The 25,559-nt window shown below is 30.4% G+C and overlaps 5 protein-coding genes across 6 annotated transcripts; 2 read left to right on the top strand and 3 right to left on the bottom strand.

Moving 5' to 3' along the window:
* Positions 1 to 100: 100 nt before the first annotated feature.
* On the bottom strand, positions 101 to 2,488 carry LOC113396374 (glucose-induced degradation protein 8 homolog). The gene is made up of 4 exons (XM_026634291.2): positions 2,227 to 2,488; positions 1,804 to 2,000; positions 796 to 993; positions 101 to 582 (listed from the first exon to the last, which is right to left on the bottom strand). The coding sequence occupies exons 1-4, from the start codon at positions 2,357 to 2,359 to the stop codon at positions 406 to 408; spliced, it is 705 nt and encodes a 234-aa protein (XP_026490076.1). The 5' UTR covers positions 2,360 to 2,488; the 3' UTR covers positions 101 to 405.
* A 912-nt stretch (positions 2,489 to 3,400) lies between these two features.
* Positions 3,401 to 8,695, bottom strand: LOC113396379 (akirin-like). The gene is made up of 5 exons (XM_026634295.2): positions 8,268 to 8,695; positions 6,903 to 7,093; positions 5,436 to 5,561; positions 4,955 to 5,036; positions 3,401 to 4,571 (listed from the first exon to the last, which is right to left on the bottom strand). The coding sequence occupies exons 1-5, from the start codon at positions 8,446 to 8,448 to the stop codon at positions 4,561 to 4,563; spliced, it is 591 nt and encodes a 196-aa protein (XP_026490080.1). The 5' UTR covers positions 8,449 to 8,695; the 3' UTR covers positions 3,401 to 4,560.
* A 269-nt stretch (positions 8,696 to 8,964) lies between these two features.
* LOC113396378 (charged multivesicular body protein 1b) lies at positions 8,965 to 11,159 on the top strand. The gene is made up of 4 exons (XM_026634294.2): positions 8,965 to 9,145; positions 9,379 to 9,623; positions 9,770 to 9,990; positions 10,347 to 11,159. The coding sequence occupies exons 1-4, from the start codon at positions 9,124 to 9,126 to the stop codon at positions 10,465 to 10,467; spliced, it is 609 nt and encodes a 202-aa protein (XP_026490079.1). The 5' UTR covers positions 8,965 to 9,123; the 3' UTR covers positions 10,468 to 11,159.
* Positions 11,160 to 11,514: 355 nt separating this feature from the next.
* On the bottom strand, positions 11,515 to 17,958 carry LOC113396370 (spermine synthase). 2 transcript variants are annotated; one of them, XM_064215107.1, is made up of 7 exons: positions 17,549 to 17,958; positions 17,169 to 17,280; positions 16,172 to 16,294; positions 15,205 to 15,291; positions 13,984 to 14,141; positions 13,648 to 13,839; positions 11,515 to 13,412 (listed from the first exon to the last, which is right to left on the bottom strand). In XM_064215107.1, the coding sequence occupies exons 1-7, from the start codon at positions 17,828 to 17,830 to the stop codon at positions 13,248 to 13,250; spliced, it is 1,119 nt and encodes a 372-aa protein (XP_064071177.1). In that variant the 5' UTR covers positions 17,831 to 17,958; the 3' UTR covers positions 11,515 to 13,247. The 2 variants fall into 2 exon arrangements, with proteins under 2 accessions (XP_064071177.1, XP_026490071.1); XM_026634286.2 differs by lacking the exon at positions 17,169 to 17,280 and adding an exon at positions 16,526 to 16,634 and having other exon boundaries at positions 17,549 to 17,954.
* A 168-nt stretch (positions 17,959 to 18,126) lies between these two features.
* On the top strand, positions 18,127 to 21,216 carry LOC113396377 (eukaryotic translation initiation factor 4E1-like). Its single transcript, XM_026634293.2, has 5 exons — positions 18,127 to 18,258; positions 18,550 to 18,728; positions 19,106 to 19,283; positions 19,912 to 19,999; positions 20,543 to 21,216. Exons 1-5 carry the CDS (start codon positions 18,229 to 18,231, stop codon positions 20,698 to 20,700), a joined length of 633 nt encoding a protein of 210 aa, XP_026490078.1. The 5' UTR covers positions 18,127 to 18,228; the 3' UTR covers positions 20,701 to 21,216.
* The last annotated feature ends 4,343 nt before the right edge of the window (positions 21,217 to 25,559 follow it).

Here is a 25,559-nt window from a genome sequence, read left to right as displayed (position 1 = left end):
CCTTCAATTAAACCAAATACAAAAAAAAAAATGAAACAATATGTGGAGAAAAAATTGTCAAACATTGAAATAAAAAAAAAATTATATGTACCTATTACTTGTGTATTTAAAAATAATTACCAAGACAAATTAAATTTGAAATAGATGTCATAGCTAATTATTTTTAAGGTTGCTTGTGAAATGTTAATTATTTACAATGTACAATCACATTTAGTTAATTTTATAATTTAATCTTTGCTAACAAAATACACTTTCTTCATGTTGAATACTCTTTCTCAATGATCTAGTCTAGAAGACAGAAAGATTTATATTCTAAAAAAGATATAAATTTATTTGTCATACATTTGAATTTGAAAGAGTTTTTCAATCACACCTAAACATATTACTCTTCTTTCGAAACTTATTTCATTTTGGCTGTTCTATAGTAGCATTCGCAAGGTCTGTCATTTTTGGGTACTTAACACCATGTTTGTCAAGTTCACTCTGGGACCAGAGTATCATCCGTAAAAGACTGCACAACTTTGGGTTGGTGTATTCTTGGTTCTCCATCTTAAGTATTGCTGCATTAAGTTCACTTGCAATCTGTGCAAAAGAAACATTATAAACTGATTGGCATTAATTAGTTCAGATAATGTTATCAATTTTAGTTATTTCTTATTTAATTTCAGACATAAAACTGATGCTGAATGTATTATTAGGTCATTCATAAAAAAAACAATTCCCTTTTCTACCTAAATAGATATTTCTGATGACATAATTATTAATGATCAATAAAATTTTTAACTGTTCACAAACCTTTTGACTATGAGAGGGTAGCAACAGGTCAGCAAATGGTGAAGTGTGAGGGTCTGGGAAAGCTAACAAAGCAAGAGATCTCTCTAGCTCAGTGAGAGCATTACGGTCATTTGCTCCAGCTTCTGCTAATGTGGCACTTGCGAAGGCAAGGGCTTCCTCTGCCCGTCCTCCTCGAATTAATTCCAGCAATTGCAATTGCTACAACAATGCAATGTATTATTTTTTATCAATGTGTTATTTATAATTAAAAAAGTTGTGTGTTAACCCTTAAGGGTTAAACCAACCACCACCAGTCTCTGAGTGTATATTTTCGAGTTGCATGCGTGTCGTGAGATATTGTGTATCTAGATAACTTTTCTAAATATATAAACAAAATCTTGTTTATGCTTATTCACGCATCTGGCCTGGGTAAGTAAAAATATTCGGCTACAGGTCTCTGTGACAGCATCTAAGTGATTGTGTGATTTTTTTCGTTCTCATTTAATTTTGTATTTTTTTTACTATAAATAATTAAAACAAAAACACAAAATCAAAAATTCAGCCAAATATATTGGATGTGGATGATACTGGGATTGTAGTGGTTAGGAACTTAATTTGACTGCAGATGTTGTGCAAACTGACAATTGTTAATCCTTCATCTGTACACAAAGTAGCACAATATCATAAAGCAAATTCCATTTGCAATTTGGTTGAAGGTTGATTATAATGTTATTCTTTCATTGTGTAGTTATTGTCTTCAATTTAGTAGAATTGATACAAATTAGTTGAAATTTTGTGCTTCTTATGCAACATTTTTATTTTATAAGAATATCATGAGATGATATTGTAATTTATATTATAAGAGGCTATAAATATAGACAAGAAATATCTTATATATTTGAAGTATTTAACTTGGAGATTCCAGAAGTAGGTGATTAATGGACAGAAATAGGTGGTTAGTTGGTTAAGGGTTAACTATTAAATTTGTGTCGCTCAGTAATATTCCTGTTCCTTAGCAAGAAATCTTACCTGTAAATGAAAGTACAAGTATCTGTCATTGTCCAACAATTCTGGATGTAGGGCATTAACCATTGAAATGGCTTCAGGGATACGTCCATTTTGGACTGCCTCTCTGATCATGATACGTTCATCTAGTGAGCTACACAATGCTGGTTCTTGTAGGCCTGCCTCTTGTTGAAATTTCAAAGCTGCCTCCTTGAAACCTTCTGTAGGTTAAAGTACATTTTAAATTTGTTTTTTTTTTTAAACTTGGATAAATTACATTTAATAAAACGGACATAACTAAAATATATATATCAAAAGTACACTGCCCTCTTTACTGAAAAGTTCTATTTGTTAGACAACATAATTATATAGGTAAATATTATTTTTCGGGTCAGAAGCATTCAGATTTTTTTGATTTATTATAAACATTAAAACAATAGAATGTACCTGTAACTAAATAATTCATTATCAACATATTCATATCCGTTCTCGATATATGAAGATCATCACATTTAGAACGATCATAGTATCTCCGTTCGGGTCTATTATTACCGTTGTTCGTTGATGTTTCAAAGCTCATTTTTAGGTTTTATAAGCTAATGTTGGAAAACTGGGAATATCTTACAGTGGTTCGTATGAAATTATGAATACACAAAAAGACACAATTTAGAAATCGACTCAGAAGATGACAATGTAATTGTCAATGTCAAACTTGTCAAAATTTAAACATTGCCAACTAAAAACGGAATATTATACATTACCTTAGCTACAAGCATTTTCTACGAAAATCAAGTTGTTTTTATTTCATAATATTTTCTTTATATAAAAATAATTTAAAACATAAACTAAAGTTTAAAAGTATACATAACAACCTCAACTGCTCAAAGGTCGCAAAGACGATTCTATTGTTGCATCAATTCCAAATAGTTTCATTACGCTTAACTAAAGGGGAATAAGAAGCAAATTGTTAACCGCTTTTTTCTTATAATTTAATGCCCACTTTTTTAAAATGTAATACTGGACATTGAAAGAAAATGGGATAAGTATCAATGGAATCCAAAAATTAGTTTTTTTGGTCTACTCCAAACGTCTTGTTACTCATATTACTTTTCCCCTGAAGTTAAACGGTATGTCTAGTCTAATATTATCGTTACGTTGTTTTTACGTGAATGACGAACGAGGAAAAAAGATACTTTTGGATATTTTTTTATCATTAAAAAAAGGAGTAAGCACCTGAAATATCAACCAAATAATTAGAAAATTGTATTTTTTTTGTAGCCTCTGGTTCTTTATAAATTAATTTTCATTTCGTACCATTTTCCTTTTATAGGCAGGGAAGAAAAATCAAGTCAGTTATTATATGGAAATGAAAGTCTTAGATATCAGTTTTGTTTTAATTACATTATAATGAAAATTGTTGGCATTATATTTTTTACGTTTCTTAGACTATGTATTGTATGTTGAGTTACACAAACAACATACTTTTATTAATTATTTAATTTTGAAATCAAAACCAAGAAAGCATATTATAAATATAACTGTTAAAGATTTGTTTTTATTAAGTGATGCAGTTAGAATCCTAGTATCCGAAAATTAAAGCATAGGTTTAATTAAAAATCAATTATAGTGGTGTTTAGCTAATTTATTTTCAGTTCTTAAACGCCAATAACCTACTAATAATGAGCTGATAATACAATTTAAAAAAGACCTATCCTAATTTTTTTATTGAAAAATGCATGGTAACAAATTATATCCTGTTCATATTCAATAAAAAATATTAACTCAATTTATTAAATGAAAGCCCAATGGTGCTCAAAAAGAGAACTCAATAAGTAATTGTGAATGCACAATACATAAGTGAGAAAAAAATAACTTAAAAAATTAAATAAAACTAACTATCTAATTAGCCCTTTTGTATCAGTAATAAGATTATTTTTCGAAAAATTTCTATATGAGAACTAATTTCATATATTTAGATACACTATTGTAAGAGTAAAGGAAAGATTATTATCAAATAGTCTGATACAAGGACATTTTGTCAAAATACATCCTGTGTTACCTAAACACAGCAGGATTTGACAAAAGAAATAAAAATTATAATTTATATACTACAACTATATTTCGACAACGCTAAAAGTAAAGTAAAAATAATTAAACAAATCAAAATTATGGCTAACTAATTCGCAATCAACACATGAGAATGATTCTTAACAGGCACTCTGTGTGAATTTATTTGTGTTATTAGATATACTAGTCTATCTATAGTATCTGTCATATTAGAAAACATAATCAGTTTTTATTTGGTTCCATCGTGGCTGCATACCAAACGAACCAGTTATTAGTATGGTCAAACGAATCCTCATAGTTACAGCCATGTCACCTCATACAAACCCCGTGAATCCTCTCAGTCTATGAACACAATTATGCAGCAAATCTTAACTAAGCGTTATAAGCTAATTTATGTTTATGTGGCATGACCATTCCATGGAATTTATCTGTGTCAATATTGTGGATATTTTGGGAAAATAGGTATTGTAGAAAACCTAACAATATGAATATATTGGCTAACCTTTATATAACAACTGTAAGGAATATTTAATACTGTATGGACATGTAACAAGCAATGTTTCCCAATATTGGTCACAGTTAAATTCCACTCACAATGTACATATCCATCATTAGGATACTCTATATTTTTCCCGCATATAATATTCACATATACCAAAATATGTTTGTCTTGATATTTTGCAGTGTAATGCTGCAAGCCACCTTCTTTTGTTATTAGGACAGATCTGGAACAAAATGATTGTTTAACTATCATACTACATGGTAAACAATTTGAGAACATTTATGTCATCTAAGGTTATATGACAGTAAACTGGTTTTGGAGCTTTGTCCACCAAATTCAATTTTTTCAAAGCACAATTAGGGGGTGTCACCTGCCAACGAGCCTGGGGCTATCTAGGGGTCAATGGTACTTGCCTAGCTTTGATTTAGCATAAATTTTAATCACTAACCCTTTTTAAATATTTCAATAAGAATTTATTTATTTTTGAATCATAATTAACAACTCTCAATCATAAACAACTATTATAACAAACATAAATTTTAATCATACTTATTTTTAAATATGTTTTTGTATGCAAAAATATAGTTGGTATTGAATGAGACTTACAGCTGGGTACAAGATCCTGATGCATATGCTCAGCATCCATTCCAAGAGGCATGCATGTGTTAGGAGGAGGTCGACGCTGTACCTGTAAAATATTCAAAATATTTATTACGGTGTGTGTATATACTAATTTATATATATATATAAGGTATAAATTAAAAACCTATAAAGGTTACTCTGCTGGGCAAAGGCCTCTTCTCCTCTCATTTGTAGAAGGCTTATGCTTATACCTCCTTGTTTTAATAAAAGTTGTCTGATATAAGTGACAGAATTACATCATCATTTCATTTGAGATAAGTTATAAACATAAAGCACATGAAAAGACAGTACTTTTACATTAATAATTTTAGTTAGGAAGTCATTCAAACTTATAATGGCACATTGAACATTGGTATACATTGAATGTATCCTCATAGACTTATATAATAGGTGTAGTTTTGCAACTTTAAATGATATAATTTTCTAGCCTACGCTGATATTTTACCTGATCAATGTTGAAACGCACAAAAGCCTCATACTGCTCAGCGAGTTTGTTGCTTAGAACAGAATCATACTCTGCACGCAAGGCAGCCTCCTGTTCGCGAAGCATGCGCTCGCAAATGATACGCACCTGTGCAAATTATTTGCAAAATAATGTGGTTAGAAAAGGGCATAGTAATTCAATACGGAAAGCTATTGAAACATTTATTGATTCAATAGTATTCTGTAATGTAGGTCAATGTTCCATAATATTTTATAGTTTTCATTTGATTAACCTCTATATTCATATAACAATGAACATAAAAAGATTTTAGATGATTGCCCACCCTGGGAATGGCGAAATTATTCCCAAGCTACTTCTAATAAAAAAATTCTACTGAGTTTCTTTCACCAGTTTTTCTTCACAGGCCTGAGGTGTTGATTTTTCAAACCAGTAGACGTTTTGACAATCAATAAAAAAAGCAAGTTTAGTTCTTCAATTCAATTCTTAGTTTAATGGTATTGAATTGAAGCTTTTAAACTTGCTTATTGACTGTCAAAAATCTACTTATATTGAATAAAGATTTCGGCTATTGAATTGTTTACAGAAGAGGGTTGCTGTTTAGTAATTGGGTGCAGGAGCAGGAGGTAGAGGAGCTGTGGGGGAGGCTATGGGTATTCTCCCTATCCACTGGTACCATTCCCATCATGCGAATTTGCTCCATTCCTGAGATATTGGCAAAAACTAATCTTATAATTCTAACCTCAAATCAGGCTATCTATCAACAATTTCGAAATTAAGTGGCCTTCGGCGCTACGGGATGAGCAGCAACTTCCCCTCCTTCGGTTTCTTAAAAAAACACTCTAGGGGTAAGACCAACAAGACCATATTGAGTCTAGAGTTAACAGAGTCGGTTTTGTATCAATTTTATACAATCAAGTGTATAAATGTAAGCTTTCTAGCAAAATCATCAAAATAAATCACAACAAACAAAATAAGCACTCATTCGAATTATGCGAGTTAAAAAGAAACAATTAACAACATATTTAAATATGAAAAATGTGACATTCATGATATTTGATACATTTATTTAGAGTTTTGACATATGACAAGCATCTTATGTATATTGCATCCTTGTCGAACTTAAACAAAATAGTTACTTATCCTGCTCTTACAGGTATATGATATTACGATTTATTTGCCATATTTCCGCGTATATAGGTTATGATAGTTTTTCTTAATTTTCTCGAGAATGGTGCAGTTTCGCACGATGCGAGTGGTATTGTTGTAATCAGGGACCAAACCTCTAACATATACAACACTTTGTTTCTCCAAAATCGTGATGACTTTTACTAAATCTAACCCAAAATGAGTGCTTGACTGTAGAATACCTGGTGTACATAATGTCACCCAGTAACAGTAATTACTCAGATAGGTTTGTAGGACTCGCCATCCAGAAATCTGTTTTGAGTTCAGTAACTAGGATGATACCTGTTTGAAAGTGAACAATGCCCTGTGATGCATCTTCTGTCCTTGAGTAGCGTGCGAGTGATGGGGCGGCGATGCATCGCCCTCGCTACCACTGGACGACGAGCACGATGCAGCAACGCCTGACGCGAACCGCAACTGCCGGCGTCGGTGAAGCCGTTTGATCTCATCATAGATCTCTTGGGCCATACGCTCTGGAAGATTATTGTTTTTACAATGATAAAAAAAAATGAGTTAATTTTACAAGCACTCAGTTACAAACAAAATGATCTTATCATTTTTTTTATTTTATTAATGCCACTCATTGCGTATTACATGGGTTTTAGTTGTGCTAATGGTAGACTTTTTTTATAATGCCATGTAAGATGGACAAGAGATGAGGAGATTAATTGGTACTAGTTTAATTTTAATTTATACTCAGTCACAGAGTATACAAGAATGTCAGAAGGAATAACGTACAAGAAAGCCAAATTGAGCAACATCTTAATTGATAAAGCCATAAAATATTTTATATCCTAATTAAATATATTACAAAAAGGTTTAAAATGTGCATCTAGATGAGTGATTTATTTATTTTTGTTCTCCGTTTAAATAATAGTTGTATTTCATTAAAAAAAAAAAATGATGATGTTCACAATTTTTTCATTGAAAAAGTGATTTAATAGTAAATTATTTAAATTAAGTTACAATTAAATTTGCACACAAAGAACTGAGTTAGCTATTGAACATTGTGGTTTATAATTGAGTAATAATAAGTTTAGGAATAAATAAAATCGATGACAAGATCGTTTTTTAAATATGTCCCTCTAGAAATATTTTGTTAAAAAAGACATTTCTTAAGGTTTGTTAAGATGTTAAAAACTTTTCTCATTATACTAAATAGAACAATCACATAATAAACAAAAACGTAGGCCAAAAAATAAATGCAAAATAATGATATTATAATTATTGCTTACAATAGAGATTCAGATTAATTGCAGTTCAGCGATAATATGCGATCTTCCACGCATAGTGGACGCGGTTATAACAAAATGCAATACAAAAACTTTACTGTCTCTTGCACTCCTAAAGTTGCAATAAAGAAATCAAAATGTAACTTGCTTGGTCTTCGTTGATTTTTTTTTGTTGTAAAATAGAAAAAAAAAACAACAAAGCCAATACGCCCAACGGTCATAGCGCATCACCTGTCCCTTTCTCGCATGATAAAAATAATATTCACGATATCAAAAAAAAAAAACAATGGCGATAAATCATACAGCTGACTAATAACTACATTTAGAACAAAACAATACTTAGCGCATTATAGTAATCAAGGTTTGATTTATAACTTCTTTGTTGAACCACATAGTTATACAAAAATAAACAAACCTGGGGTCAATTTTACAGGTGCACTAACGGTCTCTCCAAATACAGAACTTTTGGTGTCCGACATTTTTATTCCAGGACTTGTACTCGAGCTTGCAGCAATTAAAGCACATCTTCGTCTCTTTGATGGCAGCTGCGCTGATGACTCCCAGTCCAAATTTCTTTTGAGTGTAGCACACGCCATTTTCTTTTTACGCCCAAAGAACGTCCTTTACCGATTCGATATAACTAATATTTTGCTTATAATAAACCAACCAAAATTTAGAAATAATATTACAGACTAACAAAACATAACACTAAAATTTAAAAATGGGTTTTAATAAATTAATAACTAAAAAGATTTCTGTAAAAATTTCAGATTATTCGACACAACTCCAATCTCTCCGTTCCAAATCCAAAATCAGACTCGAATGACTTTTCTGCTGTTTGTTAATTTTGACAGTATCGTTGGTTCAAGGTGTACCAACTTGACAATGCTAACCCAGGTAATGTTTATCTATACGGATACTCGTACAAGCAATTTCAATAAATATTTGATTATATAATATAATAATATTATAATTTCTTGTATTCAATCAATTAAATGATAATTTTGAAAGTGATAATATTATCATTAACGATTTTATTAATTGATTGTAATTTTAGCTTTTTTTACATTGAAAGTTTGAATGACATTGACATTTTACGATTTCATATCATATTGTTGTTCTTTCATAATTCATGATTATTGCGAACTGTGACTCATCTTGATTGCATTTCATTTTGTTTTTAATATTACATTATAATTTATAATAAGAAAGGCTTAAGCCTGTGTGTTTTTGTTAATTGTTATAAATAAGCCGTCAAACTGGGTAACGAAATGTCATCGTCTGCGATGGAGAGTATCCTTTTTATTTTATAATAATGTAAAAAAAAAATCAAGTCAGTATGTGTATATTTAATATGAACCATTTGGTGCTAAATAATAAACATATCTTCCTCCCAACTTTTTATTATTTGTCATCTGGGGTAAGTTTTGATTGTTGGTAAGCACAAGTATTTATGGTAATTAATTGTAACTTAGGTACATGATGATCTAATGTATACTCTTATATTCCTCAACAAAAGTTCTCAGAGCATCTGTTCAATTTAAAATTTGCTGTGAAAGAATTAGAGAGAAATTCCAAAAAATGTGAAAAAGAGGAAAAACTAGAAAAAGAGAAAGCAAAAAAGGCTATTCAGAAAGGGAACATGGAAGTTGCACGTATTCATGCTGAGAATGCAATACGACAGAAAAATCAGGCCATTAATTACTTACGTATGTCAGCAAGAGTCGATGCTGTGTCTAGTAGAGTCCAGACTGCTCTCACAACAAGAAAGGTGTGACTTTTAGTAATATTATATTTATTTTTATGAATAAAATAATTTAAGTTTGTTAATAAATATTTAATAGCTTTTCTACCTTATTATTACATAAAGGTTTAATTAATAGTGTGATAAAATTAAAAACCAGTTATTAACTCCAGGTAACAACTTCAATGGCTGGTGTAGTTAAGGCAATGGATGCAGCAATGAAATCAATGAATCTCGAGAAAATATCTAATCTAATGGATAAATTTGAAAGTCAGTTCGAAGATTTAGATGTCCAATCATCTTATATGGAGAACACAATGTCACAAACTACTACGACAACTGTCCCACAGGGTGATGTTGATAACCTCTTACAACAGGTTGCTGATGAGGCCGGGTATGTTATAAACCTTATACATTTAATATTAAAGTCTCGTTGTCATATATTCATATTCTATTTATTTTGATGAGAATAGAAATAGGTTGATTCAGATCATCTCGAATAGTTACCACAATTGATGTTATTACATATTATTGTGCAAAAATATTTCTGTGCTAACAATTATTTGTCATATTATTTATAAGCCAATAATCAACAGCTGGCAATATTGATAACGCCTAATATCTCTTTGAGTTTGAATGATTAGGTCAAGACAATTTACACCTGAAAGCACTACATGCAGAGATAAATTATTATTTATACTTATTTGAAATAATTTTAAATGGAAAAAAATATAATAATTATGTTTTTAGTTTGGAACTAAACATGGAGCTACCATCTGGAGTACCAAGTGCCTCAGTGGGTACTGCAACAGTGTCTCAGGAACAAGATGAACTCACTCAAAGACTTGCAAGACTGAGACAAGCTGAATAACTAAGTGATGTACAGTATTTATAAGTTTTTATTGCTGGTGTTAAGACTATTTATAAAAAAAAAAAACATTATATATTATGCAAAGAAATATTATTAGGGGCTGTTTATATTAAAACATTTTCTAATGTACTGTATTCATTAAAAAGGATGAGGGGCTCATAGCTCACATAAAAGGGTTTTGTAAATCCAAAGATGTTGGTCCATGGGGCTGCAGATACGAATCCCTGCCATGCATATACATTTTTATTTTGTTATTTTATTTAAAATCAAATTTAATTTAAAATTCCAACTTGAAGTATGAATTTCATTAAAAAATATATATTATAAGCTAAATATTCACAGCCTCTATTATTGCATTGTAAATATTATTATAACAATTTTTCTTTTTAGCCAGTCCAGTCCTTTTTTTAAGCCAAATGTCAATCAAAATTGTTTCTTTTTTTTTTTTTTCATAATTATATATAACATTTTTCATCATATTTTGTTTTCACTAAATTTGTAGCAGACAAAGAAGATTAAGAATGTCTATATTTTGAATAAACACAATATTATATTTGGCTTTAAAAATGGAAATCTTAACTTTATAAGTTGTATTGATATGTTCCATTATTTTTTATTAAGTATATATAATGTAAAATAAATATATTTAAATATGTTATAGCTCTTTTCTATGTATTAAACAATTGTCCAATAGTTATTATATATACATATATAATACCCATTCACCATTCAAAGCAACTACAGACTGCAAAAGTGCTCATTTCTTTTTGGGCTACTTATTGATAATGTATTGTGATATAAAAGAATACACATAATAAATACTCAATTTTATAAAATTTAAAAGAGTCATTGGTGTATTTGGTCAACAGACTTGCACTATTTGACCAATCGCCATAATCGTTACAACATAATATTTGACATTGAGGTTTTTATGCTGCTGACTGTATTGATTTACCATCAAATGAAATATTCATTGTAAATTAATAAAACTATTATTTACTGTTGTAATTTTGAATCACATCATAGTAAAGAAAATAAAAGGCAAAATTAATTCAAATACTTTATTCATAAAACAAAGAAACAAGCACAAACAATAGATACATGGCCTAACAGTAACTTGAATGGTGCACTAAAAATAATTCAAAAACAAAACTAGTCACTAAATTAACAGCGTGTTGTACGAAAGTTAATAGTCAATAATAATAACCAACAATTATTCTGAATAAGAACGACCGAATGATATAAATGAATGTGATCATCTAACTTTTTGGATAAATTCCCAAATCCTAGACTATTCAAGTTTTTATCAACTTCACTTAGAAAATAAATCCAGTCATATTAAAAAATATCAACTCCAGGATATTGGTTTCAAACTTCGGCAGTCGACTTTAAATATTCACTATATTAATAGCAGAAATTGATAAATATTAATAGCGAATACAATTACTATCGAGACAAACGTTCTTACAATGGATAATACATTGTGAGGTTGCAGTTACACAACCCGAAAATATTGAAATGTGAATTCTATTTACTACACGTTTTAATTCATCTGAATGAACCAAGTGGCCATGTATGGAATGGAACGGTCGAGGGTCATGATAATTCGCATCGTATAAATATAGCCTTCCACGGATTACATTATAAGGGAACATCCATAAATAACGTGGTTTCATTTTGTCCTTTTTCCATGAGACACTGGTATTTGTCTCAACTAGTTCCTCTCGAGTAAAAAGTTTTTTCTTTGAAAAATTTATGCAGATTTAATTCGTTAAAACCATTTTAAAAATAATTTAGTGTACAATGACAGATCAAAAGTATAAATAATTAAACAACGGAAGTAAATGTATATTGTGTACTATTTTAATTGTTATTGTGCTAAATCAAATAAAACTTAAATTTCATGTCGTTGCCCGTGAATAGTTTGTGAATGTTTCTTATGGTAATACGATAGCAATTATTTATCATATCGCGACGAGTTTTTTTTTTGTGATTTCAATTTAATTGAAATCATATTGTTTTGACATAAGACTGTCCCATTGCTGTTTTTGTAGAATCAATATTGATTACATCATAAACTAATACCCGTCTAAATATAAATACTTCGAATATTTATCGAAACTTACAACTTAGTAAGGGTTACATTTGAAACCACTGTTTCGGATCATACTTTGTACATACGATACTGAAAGTGCTAAACTCGATCAATATAAAATTCGAAATTGACAGTGTTGCCAGTTAATGCCTATAAAGTTTTGACTATGTAAACTATTATCGACATGGGAGGCACTAGCCTTATTTATTAAACCGACTACGGAACATTTGTAGATAGAATTTTTAGTTCTTTTGAACGGTCTGCAACAAAATGCTTTTTTGTTTGTAAAACAAAAAAGAAAAAATGTTGTTCGAAAATCAATCTGAAGACAGTTAAACATTAAAACAGTTTATATTACTGCAATTAGGGTAGTTAGGAGTCTTAAAGAGATAAGCATTCGAAACACAAGCTAATGAAAAAGTATTGTGTTGATTTTTTGGGCATGCATATATTCCGTATTCGGGTTCGTAACGTTTGTGTGATTAAAATTATTATTAATTTAATTTATTTAATCCCTCGATTCCTAGTCTATTTGAAGAAATCACACCCTCAACTGTGTTACGGGTTGAAATTATTAGTTAGTAGAATAAAAGTGCTTAACTATTATATTATCACGAAGGGACAACTAGGTCGAACATTTGGAACTTATGACGTAGCTTAGTTTAACAATATAATTCTTTGGTCATTAATCGTCGCCATTTTGATTTTTAAAAGCTATTTGGTAAAAGATCCAGTCTTCCAAGAAGGAGGGCACGAATGCCTTACATTTCGAAAACGTCACCGCCGGCTTCATTTTAACCAATACCTGTTCGTATAGCTTTAGCGACTCGGGCGACGTCGCTCCATTTCCCTGAAAACGAAGTCATTACATTATTTCAGTGGCAGGTTTATACATATATGAGTAATTTTAATTTGCTTTGAATTGGATGTTTCGCAGATATGACACTACACGAGTTTACATAATGTTATGAAATGTCTTAAAAATAATGTGCATAACATTATGTAACAGGGTTTTTTCACTATGAAAATTTTCTGAGCGTCGAGACAGGGCACAGTAGCATATGTATGTATGGCATGTCACTCACGTGTGTCATAAACTTGCCAGTGGGTCGCAGTATGTCGAAGGAGGCCCGCAGGATGTTCATCATGAACTCCCACAGCTCTCCGCACGCGGACTCTGATATCGGTATGTCGGTAAGGTCACCGAACACGTAGTCAACCTTTTTATTCTCGCTTGTGAACTTCTTCACGGTCAACATGCAATCTTCTACAATTATCTGGACAAACATTGAAAATTATAAATAATCTAATTCTACTGCAATTGCATAGATAATTTGGCACTTTTCAAAATAATTTATTTATACATTATTAGTTATATAAGTAATACATTAGATTACGTATTTCATAAAACAAATGTCTACCTCAAAATTGGATCCCTTTCTTCTCTCCAACACATCTCCACAGATCGACTTGAGGTGTTTGTTACAAGCTTTCATAACAAGCTCGTCTATTTCCAACATCCAAACATACTTTGGGTTCTCTTTCAGAAGCTCGTACAGGAGGGCCCCATCGCCGCCCCCTATCAAAAAATATAAGTAACAATAAACAGAAGTAAAATAACCTTGCCTAAACCTTACTTGGTTTTTATTCAGTTTTTTTGTATGAGATATTTCTGCATGTACAAAATTACAATATATTCGCGTGCCTTTTTAAATCGAACCTTTTGAACCAAATTATAAAATCATAAGGGATATTCATTTGTGAAATGAGCTCGGATTATTATTTTATTTCGGAACATACTGTCCGAATACGGTATATATCTGTACATTAATATCGAAAATTCATATATATATTTTTTAAATAAACGGGAAGAGATAAAGGAGATATTTTTACGTTAATATATTTGTATAATGATGATTATTTTAATCAGTTTATTTTAAACTTGTTAAATATACATAATGATAATTACGTATAGAAAATGCTACACATTACGTATTATTTGGACCAGGACTATACAAATCAAGGCCCAAGGCCAAAAATTTAAACTATTTTCATTGACTCGGAAAAGTATCAGATCTGAAATAGCCTCATCTACTATTGGTTAATATGGGACTATTGATTATTGCAAACAGATTAGTGTCATACTTGTATATGTAGAATTGGTCAACATTTGGAGTAAGAGTTCAGTACATGTTTTACTTAAAATGAGCGAAGCTTAAGCTCAGCTGTGGTATTATTTACAATCTGCTACTAAATGTTATCTGTTATATACTAAATGTAGGCTTTAAAACCTCGTTACATGGAAGACATTACGTTTAGGGTTAGAAAAACATTCGAGAGTGTTTTATGATATACAAAACGCCTAAATTCAGATAAAAAAAATAATGAAGTTATTGTATGTAAAATAGACAGTAAGTGGTAACCACGACCCATTTTCATTAGCACTGTAGGAAATATTAATTCTTTACGTTGCTAATATGCCATCAACCTTGGGAATTAAGATGTTATGTTCGGTGCTAGAATATGTGATGAGTGGAACCACCACATATCCACACATTAAATATATTCTCTGGGCAAGTCCTACCGATAATTTGATTTTCAACGAGTTGGTACTCGTTGATTTTTTATAAAACTTATTTTACCTAAGATTACGATTTCCTTTCCTTCGTAGCTTTCTTTGCCTCTTTGCATCAATGTTTCAGTATAAATAAGATCAGCCTCTGAAATATCTGTAAAAAAATATATTAAAAACATAATCGATGTTACATGGTTCATTTAAATGTGGCAAAATTTCATGCTGCTAATTAATAAATAACTAATTAAACGGAAGCTCCCATTTCAAACGCAACGCTCGCGAAACTCGACCATAATAGAAAATCTATAAATGATGTTTTAAAATATTCTTTGCATAGAAGGTAGGAATATATATTTATTATTAATTGCGTATTATTTGGTTGCAGGTTATGCTGTTATATTTGAAACGCTAATTTAAGTATTATTATAATAAGCAATAGGTACACATTTAGATTTTATGGTCTATAAAGTCTAAATGTGTATTGCATATTTATTTGAGATTTTTAGTATTATTTTAATGTTTACATTAAGCTGAGCCTGATTTATCTGCTTTAATTTTGTATTATACATACATAGAATAAAAAATATAGTATTTTAAATACGTTCTATTTTTTTAAACCTACTAAAACCTTGCACTGCCCCATAGTTGCACCAAATTACGTTTTATTTATTAATGATCGCCGATAGTAAACGTGGAGGTACGCGCTTCGTGAGTGAACAGATATATACTATACAAGCACTTTTATATTGTCATTTACGAGATAAATGTAAAACTAATACAGGTTTAGAATGTACATTTAGCCGAGAAGAACTGACAAGTAAAACACAATAGCTTTCACCAGATATAATATGACATTACACCATCGCACCGGAAAAAAATACGATTGTTAACTATTGCTGTTGAGATTGTTGAGTAGCTGCCATAGAAAATAATTATTTCTTTAAGTACTACATCACAAATTCAATAAAATATCAACCATAAATTAAAAGCCTTCGAAATATGTTTAGGTAACTAGGTCAATTCATTTTACTTACTTTGTAAATCATCTAGCACCAGCATATTACCAAAAGACTTGGAGTGTACAATTTGGATCTTCTGGAATGACGATTGTTCATCAAACAAAACACCATCAATGTCATATTCAAGCAATCTTTCGTCTGAAATTATTTTTATTTTACTATAAAATAATAATAGAAACACTCTAAGAACATGCTCACTACAAATATGGAAAACTACAAATATTTACATAAAGTTATGTTAAAATTCAATTATTTTAATAAAATATAAATAATTCATAAATCATTAAAATTTAGTTAATTTGTCTGTTAATTTTTTATTTTATTTATAAGGAATGTTAATTAATATTTATAGTAAGAAAATTGACATACCTGATGTAGGGAAATATCTGCCGAATAGGCATCGTTTTATCGTGGGGAATGCTTGAGATTTTAAGACTGTGATGTACTTTTTCAGCTGACTTTCCAAGACTTTCGCCGACTATCAAAATAAAAAAAGAAAAAATTAAAACAAAGGTATCATGCATAAACTTATTATACATTATACATTTATGGGTATAAACTAAGAGAATGTAAGGTTGAGCGTCTTCACAGATTACTGGAAGATTCCTAGGTATTCAAAACTAATATTACAATGTTAGTAAATGAACACTCATGCAAAAATAATGAGACAAAGTGTATTTACTAGTGTAATATTCGAAAAAAACAACTCTATGTGAATGTGTATTTAAGAATTTAAATATTAATGCATTTTATTGTTTGAAAAGCTGTTTTGATAACAATGTTAATTCTGCATGTGTCTAAAATTAATTTAAGATAAAAAAATATGAACTTTTACCATTAAAAATAATTTTATAATACATATATATACACTATGTTGGTGCCTTTAAATGCCTAATTTGTCTCATCTGAATAAATAACATTTGTATACTATGTAAGCTTAAGTGGGTATGTAGGTCAAAACTAAGTGCTTAGGACTAAAACCTTTGAAATTTAAGTCTTTGTTTATGCCAACCTGAGCTGGTTAAATAAACATCATATTTATAACCCCTTTTGATTGTTGGCATAAGCTTTAGTCTGTCACACTCCAAAGAAATTCGTACTGAACTTTCCATTAGCTTTGAACACTAAAACAAGATGACACGCTCAACCTTAATTCTTTTTTGATAATTCTGCATTGTTTTATTTGCAAAGATTATGGTATAGATAATATTGACACAATTTAATTCAAGATTTTTTTTTCAATTAATTAAAGAATAAATCTAAAAAATTTAAAACATTTTAATTTAAAATCAATCGTATAATACTTTAAAAAGGGGATATCTAAATTTAATATAAATCAAATGATCACATAGCGGAAGTGTAACGATTCTATTTTAAGCGAATTGAGCTAACCTTGAAACTGATTAATGGTTCCACGTTGTCCTCTTTATAATATTCAATATTCACCGTGACAAGACCACGATCAAACAATCTCACGGACACAGTTGTACCCTTCTTTCCAGTTAAGAGTTTTAATGATCCACCGTCTATTTTAATATCAGCAGCTAAGATCAGATTAGGTACATAATCCTTAAGCACAGTTTCCAACTGGCTAAATACAGCTTTTTGTCCACTTTCATCACCTAAACGAGCAGGATCCATAGAAAAATCCAACAAAATAGTTTGAACTGACATATTTGTATTATCTTGGAATTATACTTTTCGTTATTTATTAGAAATTGGACGGAGACCGGCAAAAAGCTATGATAAGAAGTTTGCAGTGAAGTCAAGTTGACTTATTCAACGCTTTTCATTGATTTGCTTACTTCAAAAATAATAGACAAAAGATTTAATGACATAAATAAGAAAGTATAGTATAAACAATTTTCGTATATTATAAAAACGAAAACTTTATTCAATTATTATTTTAATTACGTATCACTAAAAACATTATTTAGTATGATTAAGTAATTATTTATGGTACATGAATATTTTTTGTTATGTTTAATCTGTACAGTTTACGAAACTTGTAACGAGCAACACTGTATTTTGTCTTTTAAAAAAAATTGAGAACTGGGAAAGATTTTTGTGACATGGCTGGGAACAATGCTGAAGACGTTGAGGTAGATATAAATTATATTTTAAGGATATATTTTAATATATACCCTCTTTTACATCTATACTTTACGCGTACATTCAATAAACTTGTCCAACTTTGCTGATGTGGCTTTATTAAACTTTCACTATAACATAAGTTCCTGTTTGCAGAACATATAATAATTAATCGGTTTCCGTGTTTTTAGTTATAATTCAATGTTATATATACAGTAGTTAATTAGTGCATAAAATAATTTATTGTCTAAGATAGTGTTATAGGTTAGGTTTTGTAAAAAAAAATGACTTGTGTATTCAAGGGTTCAGCAGGCGCTGATTGTAAAACTAACAGTACTGCAGAGGTTCCTCCCGAGTTCTTGATTAAACATCCTCTCCAAAACACCTGGAGTCTTTGGTTCTATGACAATGACAGAACGAAATCATGGGAAGAGAACCAGATTGAGTTAACAACATTTGATACAGTGGAAGATTTCTGGAGGTAACAAATTTGTTCTTATTATAAATGTGTTGTGTTCTTTAGTGTTAATAAAATGATAAAGATTTGTTATTAATTAAATTATGAACATATTAAATGATAAAGTTTTTTTATACCAAATAGGTATAACAAGAAAGTGATAGTAATAATGATTTATCAATAATTTATAGTTATTTAATATTATTTTATTAATTTATATTGGTCTATGTTAATTTACTTAAGTTTTAAGTAAGATACTACTCACATAACATTTTTAAAATAATGATAATATAAACTTATAATTCTCTATAGTTTGTATATTACATAGAATAGAGAATCATGAATTTGAAAGTACTTTTTTTCTGATTTGATGTATATTCTTACTGGTTTTCTTTTTATAGACTGTACCACCACATAAAATTACCCTCAGAACTCCGTCAGGGTCATGATTATGCTGTGTTCAAACAAGGCATTCGTCCTATGTGGGAAGATGATGCGAACAAAATGGGTGGCCGATGGTTGATAAGCCTGGAGAAGAAACAACGTAACTCAGATTTGGATCGATTTTGGTTAGATGTTGTAAGTATTTGATACAGTATTAACTAATTATGCTTAGTAGCTATTTCTAGGTTTTCATACCAATATAAATTTATAATTTCTAAAAAAAATTGAGTATTGGAAAAAGGAAATAAATTAAAGCTAGGTGACATAACAGCATCGGCATATAAAGTATTCTCGTGAAGCCCTAAAGATGGTTGTAATAGTTATTAACGTTTGTGAACATAATCAACTTAAATAAAAATAAGTGTATCTTTTCTAATAAAATTACTATTGGATTTGTACAAATAAATAACATCTTAAACTAAATTTACCTGTGTTAAATCTTGGCAAGTACCAAGTATTAGTAGTTAGTAGTAGTAAGTATTGTTTTCACTGCAATTATATTTGTGTTTTCAATTTGGTGTGGTTGATCAGAAAGATATGTGAATATGTTATTATACAGGTTTCCTTTTTAAAGATATTTTGAGTATGTATATCTTGCCATAGAGAAGTGTCTTTACTTTCTTAATTGAACCTTGAACTACTTGGTTTATGTTATTGATAAACCTATTGTATTATAATTTAACTATTTTACTTATTATGTTTGGCTTGTTTGGTTATATTCATTTTATCAAATTGATCGTATATTAATTTTGGTTTAATAAAGGTTCTTCTATTAATTGGTGAAAATTTTGAGCATGCGGAAGAAATTTGTGGTGCAGTTGTAAATGTCAGGCCAAAGTTTGACAAAATAGGTAAGAGTAATTAAATGTAATAATTTAGTAATACCAATATTTTTTATATAAAGACTATATTAGGATGATTGATCCTCACTGGGAGAATTTTCCTATATTGTAACAGATTGAATTAGAGTTCAGTTCAGGTGAGAAAAAATTAACCAAGCAATGATTCAAATTGTATGACTAAGACAAATGCTCAAAATCTGTATGATCTATTAATTATAGGCAAATGCCCGTCAGTCAGTGATGTAGTCTAGCATAATGCTTTAAATCAAATTTTAGATTGTTACATTACAGGATTGTGGTGAGGTGTAAGGGGGGTCCCTTACAGATATAACCTGTTGAATAAATATTACACAACAATATTTTTGTACAAAATCTTACTTACAGAAAATGTAAACAAAGATAAAGAAATAGTGCAGAAAAAAATTTTGTTTGTCTGTATTTCAAAAAGATCTTGATTATATAAAAAAATTATAGGTTTCATAAAACAACTTTAATTTTTAAGTAGTATGTATATAATTTATATGTATAACATTTTTTTCCATCCAAAAACAGCTATTTGGACTGCAGACACTTCTAAGCAACAAGCTAATCTAGAAATTGGAAGAAAACTTAAAGATCAACTCGGTATTCACGGAGTTATTGGCTTCCAACTTCATAGAGACACCATGGTCAAGCACAGTTCCGCTACCAAGAATCTTTACACTGTTTAGTCACTATAAATTATTTGTATACAAAATGCAATGGCAGACAGCATAACTGAAACAGATTTTATTGGCTGGTTTTGTAGCTAGTAATAAAGTTGTAATACATACTGCACTCTGTCATTGCATTAGAATAAAAGTTTTTATTTAACAGAAGTAGTATTTACGTTGACGTTTCATGTTTATCTTAAGAGAGTTTATTTTTACACTCTCATGATGAATTCAATGCTAAAGTAAAATGGAAGTCTGAAGTTTGTACTGAAGCTGTGCTTAAGTATGTTTGTTGAGGTCACATAGATGTAAGTATGTATTCATACAAAACTAATATCAATATTTGTATCCGAAGATCCACTGAGTTTTACTTCATATTTTTTATTTAACCAGCACCTATAGTTATCAAGGCAGTGAATTGTTGCACTTTATAATCTGTCTAACATATGGTAACATACATCATTTTAAAATTGTTGTTTGTGTCTGTCTGTGAAGAAATATTTATGGTATTTCATATAAAAATTACTAAAATAAGTTTGAGTTTTATTTGACGTATTTTGTCCAATTAGTTTTAACTTGCAATTTTTTTTAAGCGTATTATTTTTTTTAATGCATAACCATAGCAATTGTTTTTAGAGTAAAGTTTTTCATCCACCAATCAGTCTTTCGCTCGAAAAAGGCAAATAAATCTCCATTGAAGTTAGGGAGCGTTCAAGTATTACGTAAGGCAATTTTTGCAGATTTTTGACTCCCCCTCCTCCCCTTGTAACGCAACGTAACGTTTTTCTGTACCCTCTAAACGTTACGTAACACTTAAGTGACCATTTTTACCCTAAAGTCGCAAAAAGTTATGTTTTAGTTATTATCTTTGGTATATTTTTAATTGACTGCGGTAATAATACTAAATAAAACAAGAGATTTTTGGTCCACAAAACTAAATTAAACATTTTACTCGAAATAAAATCGTATTCTTAACAAAATTAAAAAATAATCAACTATTAACCAAGTATCTAAGTAGGTCTATAAAAACAATCCGAATGAAATTACTGTTCCTCTGCCCACGGGTTTGCTAGCCACTCAGATTCTTTCATCACTCACCTGGCGTGCAGACGTAGACGGTTCTGGAATTGTTAAGCCACTTGCATCAAATTCGTCTTCGTCGAGCCAGTCAGTATCCTCAGACGATGTTTCATAACGATGCACAATGCAGAGAAGCTCATTCGCCGCTCTGGTAGCAAGGCGCTGCGGCTGTACTCTAGTTTCACAATGGTCATGGCAGACAGTCTTGCCATGCACGTAATGACAGTGCATTTGAATGCTCTTGTGAGATGTGAAATAGATTCCACAGGTTGGACAAAAATGAATCATTTTTGTTCAATCGAGGGATTCCCCGTGAAACGTAAATGAAAATGGTTGCCAATTTGGGAGCTTTGATTCCCTAATTTTTTATTTAAAAAAAAAAGTTACGTAACCTGTTGTAAGAAAGACCCCCTCCCGCCCCTGTAACGCATCGTAACGTTTTACGAGACACCCCCTCCCCCACCAAATTGCGTTACGTAATACTTGAACGCCCTCTTAAGTAGCTGGATGTGGAAATAAAACAAAACTTGCATCCCGTCTAATTTTGTTTCGAGAAGAATAAAAAGTCAAAGTTGTACATCCTACATAAATATTTATATTATCTACTTAGCTAAGACTTTATTTAAAATATTAAAAGATGAGACATGATCAATCTCATTCACTCAATTCTATAAGATTCAATCGAAAAAAAAAACTAAATATTGTGATATTTATGAAAAATGCTAATCTTAAAATTTTTGCGCCTATGAGAAATTAAATAGTGAATAAATTGTACAAAAAATATAAATAAAACAAAGATGAAAATTATAAATAAAGCTATTTTTAGAAAATTCAAAAATACCGATTAATTTTATGAAGTATTAATAACAATTTTATATAATAAGATTTTAAATTAACATGGTTATTTTTATTACTAACAGTATTTAAAACGGGATATTTACCATGTTTTTTATTTTTATTTGGTGGAGCTCGATATTTCGACATTATCTACGAATGTCTTGTTCACGAGATCTCGTGAACAATGGTAAATATCCCGTTTTAAATACTGTTAGTAATTTAATATAATACTTTAAATAATAATACTTTCAATGTTATTACTCGATATACATTTCTAATATTGCAACACATGTTGAATGTCATGAATGGGATATCCCTTTAAATATTATTGTTAAATGGTTGTTGTTAAATATAGTAATACGCTAGTCTATTATACTATTGTATCAATTGTCAATCACAAAGGTAGTAGTTAGTATAAAGTATTAGGTTAGCTAAATTAGTAGTAGTAGTCATTTGTAGTTACTTTCAAAAGCAAAGGGTATATAATCACTACGAATTATACAAAGGTGCAAATATGAGTAAACGAGAAAAAAAGGTAAGAATTGTATTTATAACTACAATCTACATATAACCTGTAACAATGTTGCGTTAAATAAAGTTTTAAATAAATATATTTTTTTAATTAAAATTGGTTGTAACAAATCAAAGTGTATTATACAAAGTAACGAATATTTTACCGTCGTAAACTGTTGATTTTTTTTTCTATTTACCTATTACTTTTAACATATTATCAAAACTATTCAGTACAGTGAAATAAAATGTAAAGTCGTTCGACACTAATTAGGAACATACGATGAATTTTTGAAGTTTTACTTCATTTGGCGCGTTATGGAAGAATAATGATAGTGAAATTTTATGATGCGCGCGCAATCTAGTGCCGCAATTAAATGGCAAGTTGCAAGAAATATAGAAATTTACACGTATCTTGTTTTATAATGGTTATTTTGTTACAGATTTCAATTTTAAATATTTAAATTTGTGTGGGTAATTAACTGTTTGCAATCCATTCAAAACTTTTTTAATTACGCCGAAAAATAACTTTTCAGGCGCGTACGCACACGAACGCTATTTATGTTTCATTTGAAAATCTTCTGTTTCAGTTCTCGTATGTTTTATATATTTTTTTTGCTGTGTCGAAATATAATATCGGGCAGCCTAGTGTATCAAAGTATTATTACAGTTTATATTATATCGTTTTATGAGTGTGTCAATAGTTATCATTCAATTCAATTTAATTCTTAGTTTAATGGCTTTTAGTTGTGCCGACAGGGCACAGATTATTTCGCCAATGTCACGTAGGATGGAGAAGACACGAAAGAGATTGATCGGTACGGTTGAGGTAACAGACAATAGTTATCATTTTATAAGGCTTAACCAACTGACAGACGTCATGGCCAGTGCTGCTAACTCTGTAATTTAGAGTATCATAGAATTTATGATGTAACGAATTATGTAATATATTTTTTATACATACTGTATTTTTTTTAAAACATAGCATCCGTTGGATTTTAATCAGTATAATTATTCCCATGTTACTATATGGCCTGTTGCGATAAAAGATTTATTTTGATGGATTTTGTTAAAAGCATAGTAAAGCAGTTACGTAGGTAATTAAGCTCATTAATTGTCGGGGCGTCACTGTAGCGTGCGAAAGCGATTCCGTGGCGCCAACCGAAGAGGAGTTAGTACCGCACGTTTTTTTAGTGGGTATTCCGGTGTACCGGGGCGCACCTGGCGTCCAGGGCACCGACGAGTCCCACATACCCCCCCACTTTTTGACGAAAGCAATTAAAATGAATGAAATTGATAATCATATCATAAATTTTTGTTAACAATTACAGCATTATTACATAATTACAAATATTATATAGGTATTTATAAAAAAGTTGATCATCAATAATCATCAAAATCAGTGTATAACAGTAGTTAATAAATACTGTAAATAAAGAGTTAAGAGTTTTCCTACATGCCTAGGCCTAGTTGGTACGGGCATCGAGGATGTCTTACTGTGTTAATTAAATTTGACCTGTTAGAGTTAAGGCCTAAATAGCTCAGCGGTTGTCTTTTCCATTTTGGTCGTCATATTCGGGTGGTTGTTTTATCCAGGTAGTTAGTCAAGTTCGGTGATTGTCATCATCCAATCGAAGCTGCCATCGATGTGTGCCACGGAGCATATGTCAGGCAATAGTCGGAGTTACCGAGGCAGATGACGCTCTTCTGCTGGTCGAGCATGCAGCGGTGCTATACCGTGGGGGCATACACTTGTCCGCTCGAGCGAACATCGTGAGTGGGAGATGGCGGATGAACTTCCCCACGGTGGGCGTCCTGGTGTCACGATATATGACATTGTGAAATATGTGTGGTTTCACGATATATACCTCGGGGATCCTACTATCATACGCAGACATAGACGGGTGGTAGATCTATGCTGGTTACGGTGTTATTACAGTAATAAGATACTTATTTAGTTCGCCGTTTCGATATTCTCGAACTGAGTAACGTTAACTTTGGTCGATCATTGTAATAATCACTCATGCACGTACATTTTGGTAAACGATGATTACTTAAAAAAACTGCGTCATTTTTTCAATTTATTTATCCAATTATTTCTATTTATTTTTTTATTTTCTGTCACGCATTTTAACTATAATTTATTTCTTTTTCTGTTTTCTTTCTTAAAAATTTCATGAATTTCACTTTTTTTTTAAATATTGTATTTAATGTTGAGGCGTACTTCCTTATAAACAAGCCGTAATCAATTTTCAATTTTTATTTTGATTTTTCGTACTCTTCCTAAATTATTTCCCAAGCTACTAAATATATGAATGAATGATGAATTTATATGTATTTTGTTACCTGGCATAAAATTTTCTGCTTATTTTTTTTTTTACAAAATTTAGTCTTTATGTTTGTTAAAAAATAGATATAGGAGGCCTATAACACTCACACTCCGTCAGTAT

The sequence above is a fragment of the Vanessa tameamea genome, chromosome 6, assembly GCF_037043105.1.
Source record: "Vanessa tameamea isolate UH-Manoa-2023 chromosome 6, ilVanTame1 primary haplotype, whole genome shotgun sequence".
Taxonomy (NCBI): domain Eukaryota; kingdom Metazoa; phylum Arthropoda; class Insecta; order Lepidoptera; family Nymphalidae; genus Vanessa; species Vanessa tameamea.
The sequence above is the reverse complement of the archived record's forward strand: the minus strand, read 5'-3'. Positions and strand labels throughout refer to the sequence as shown.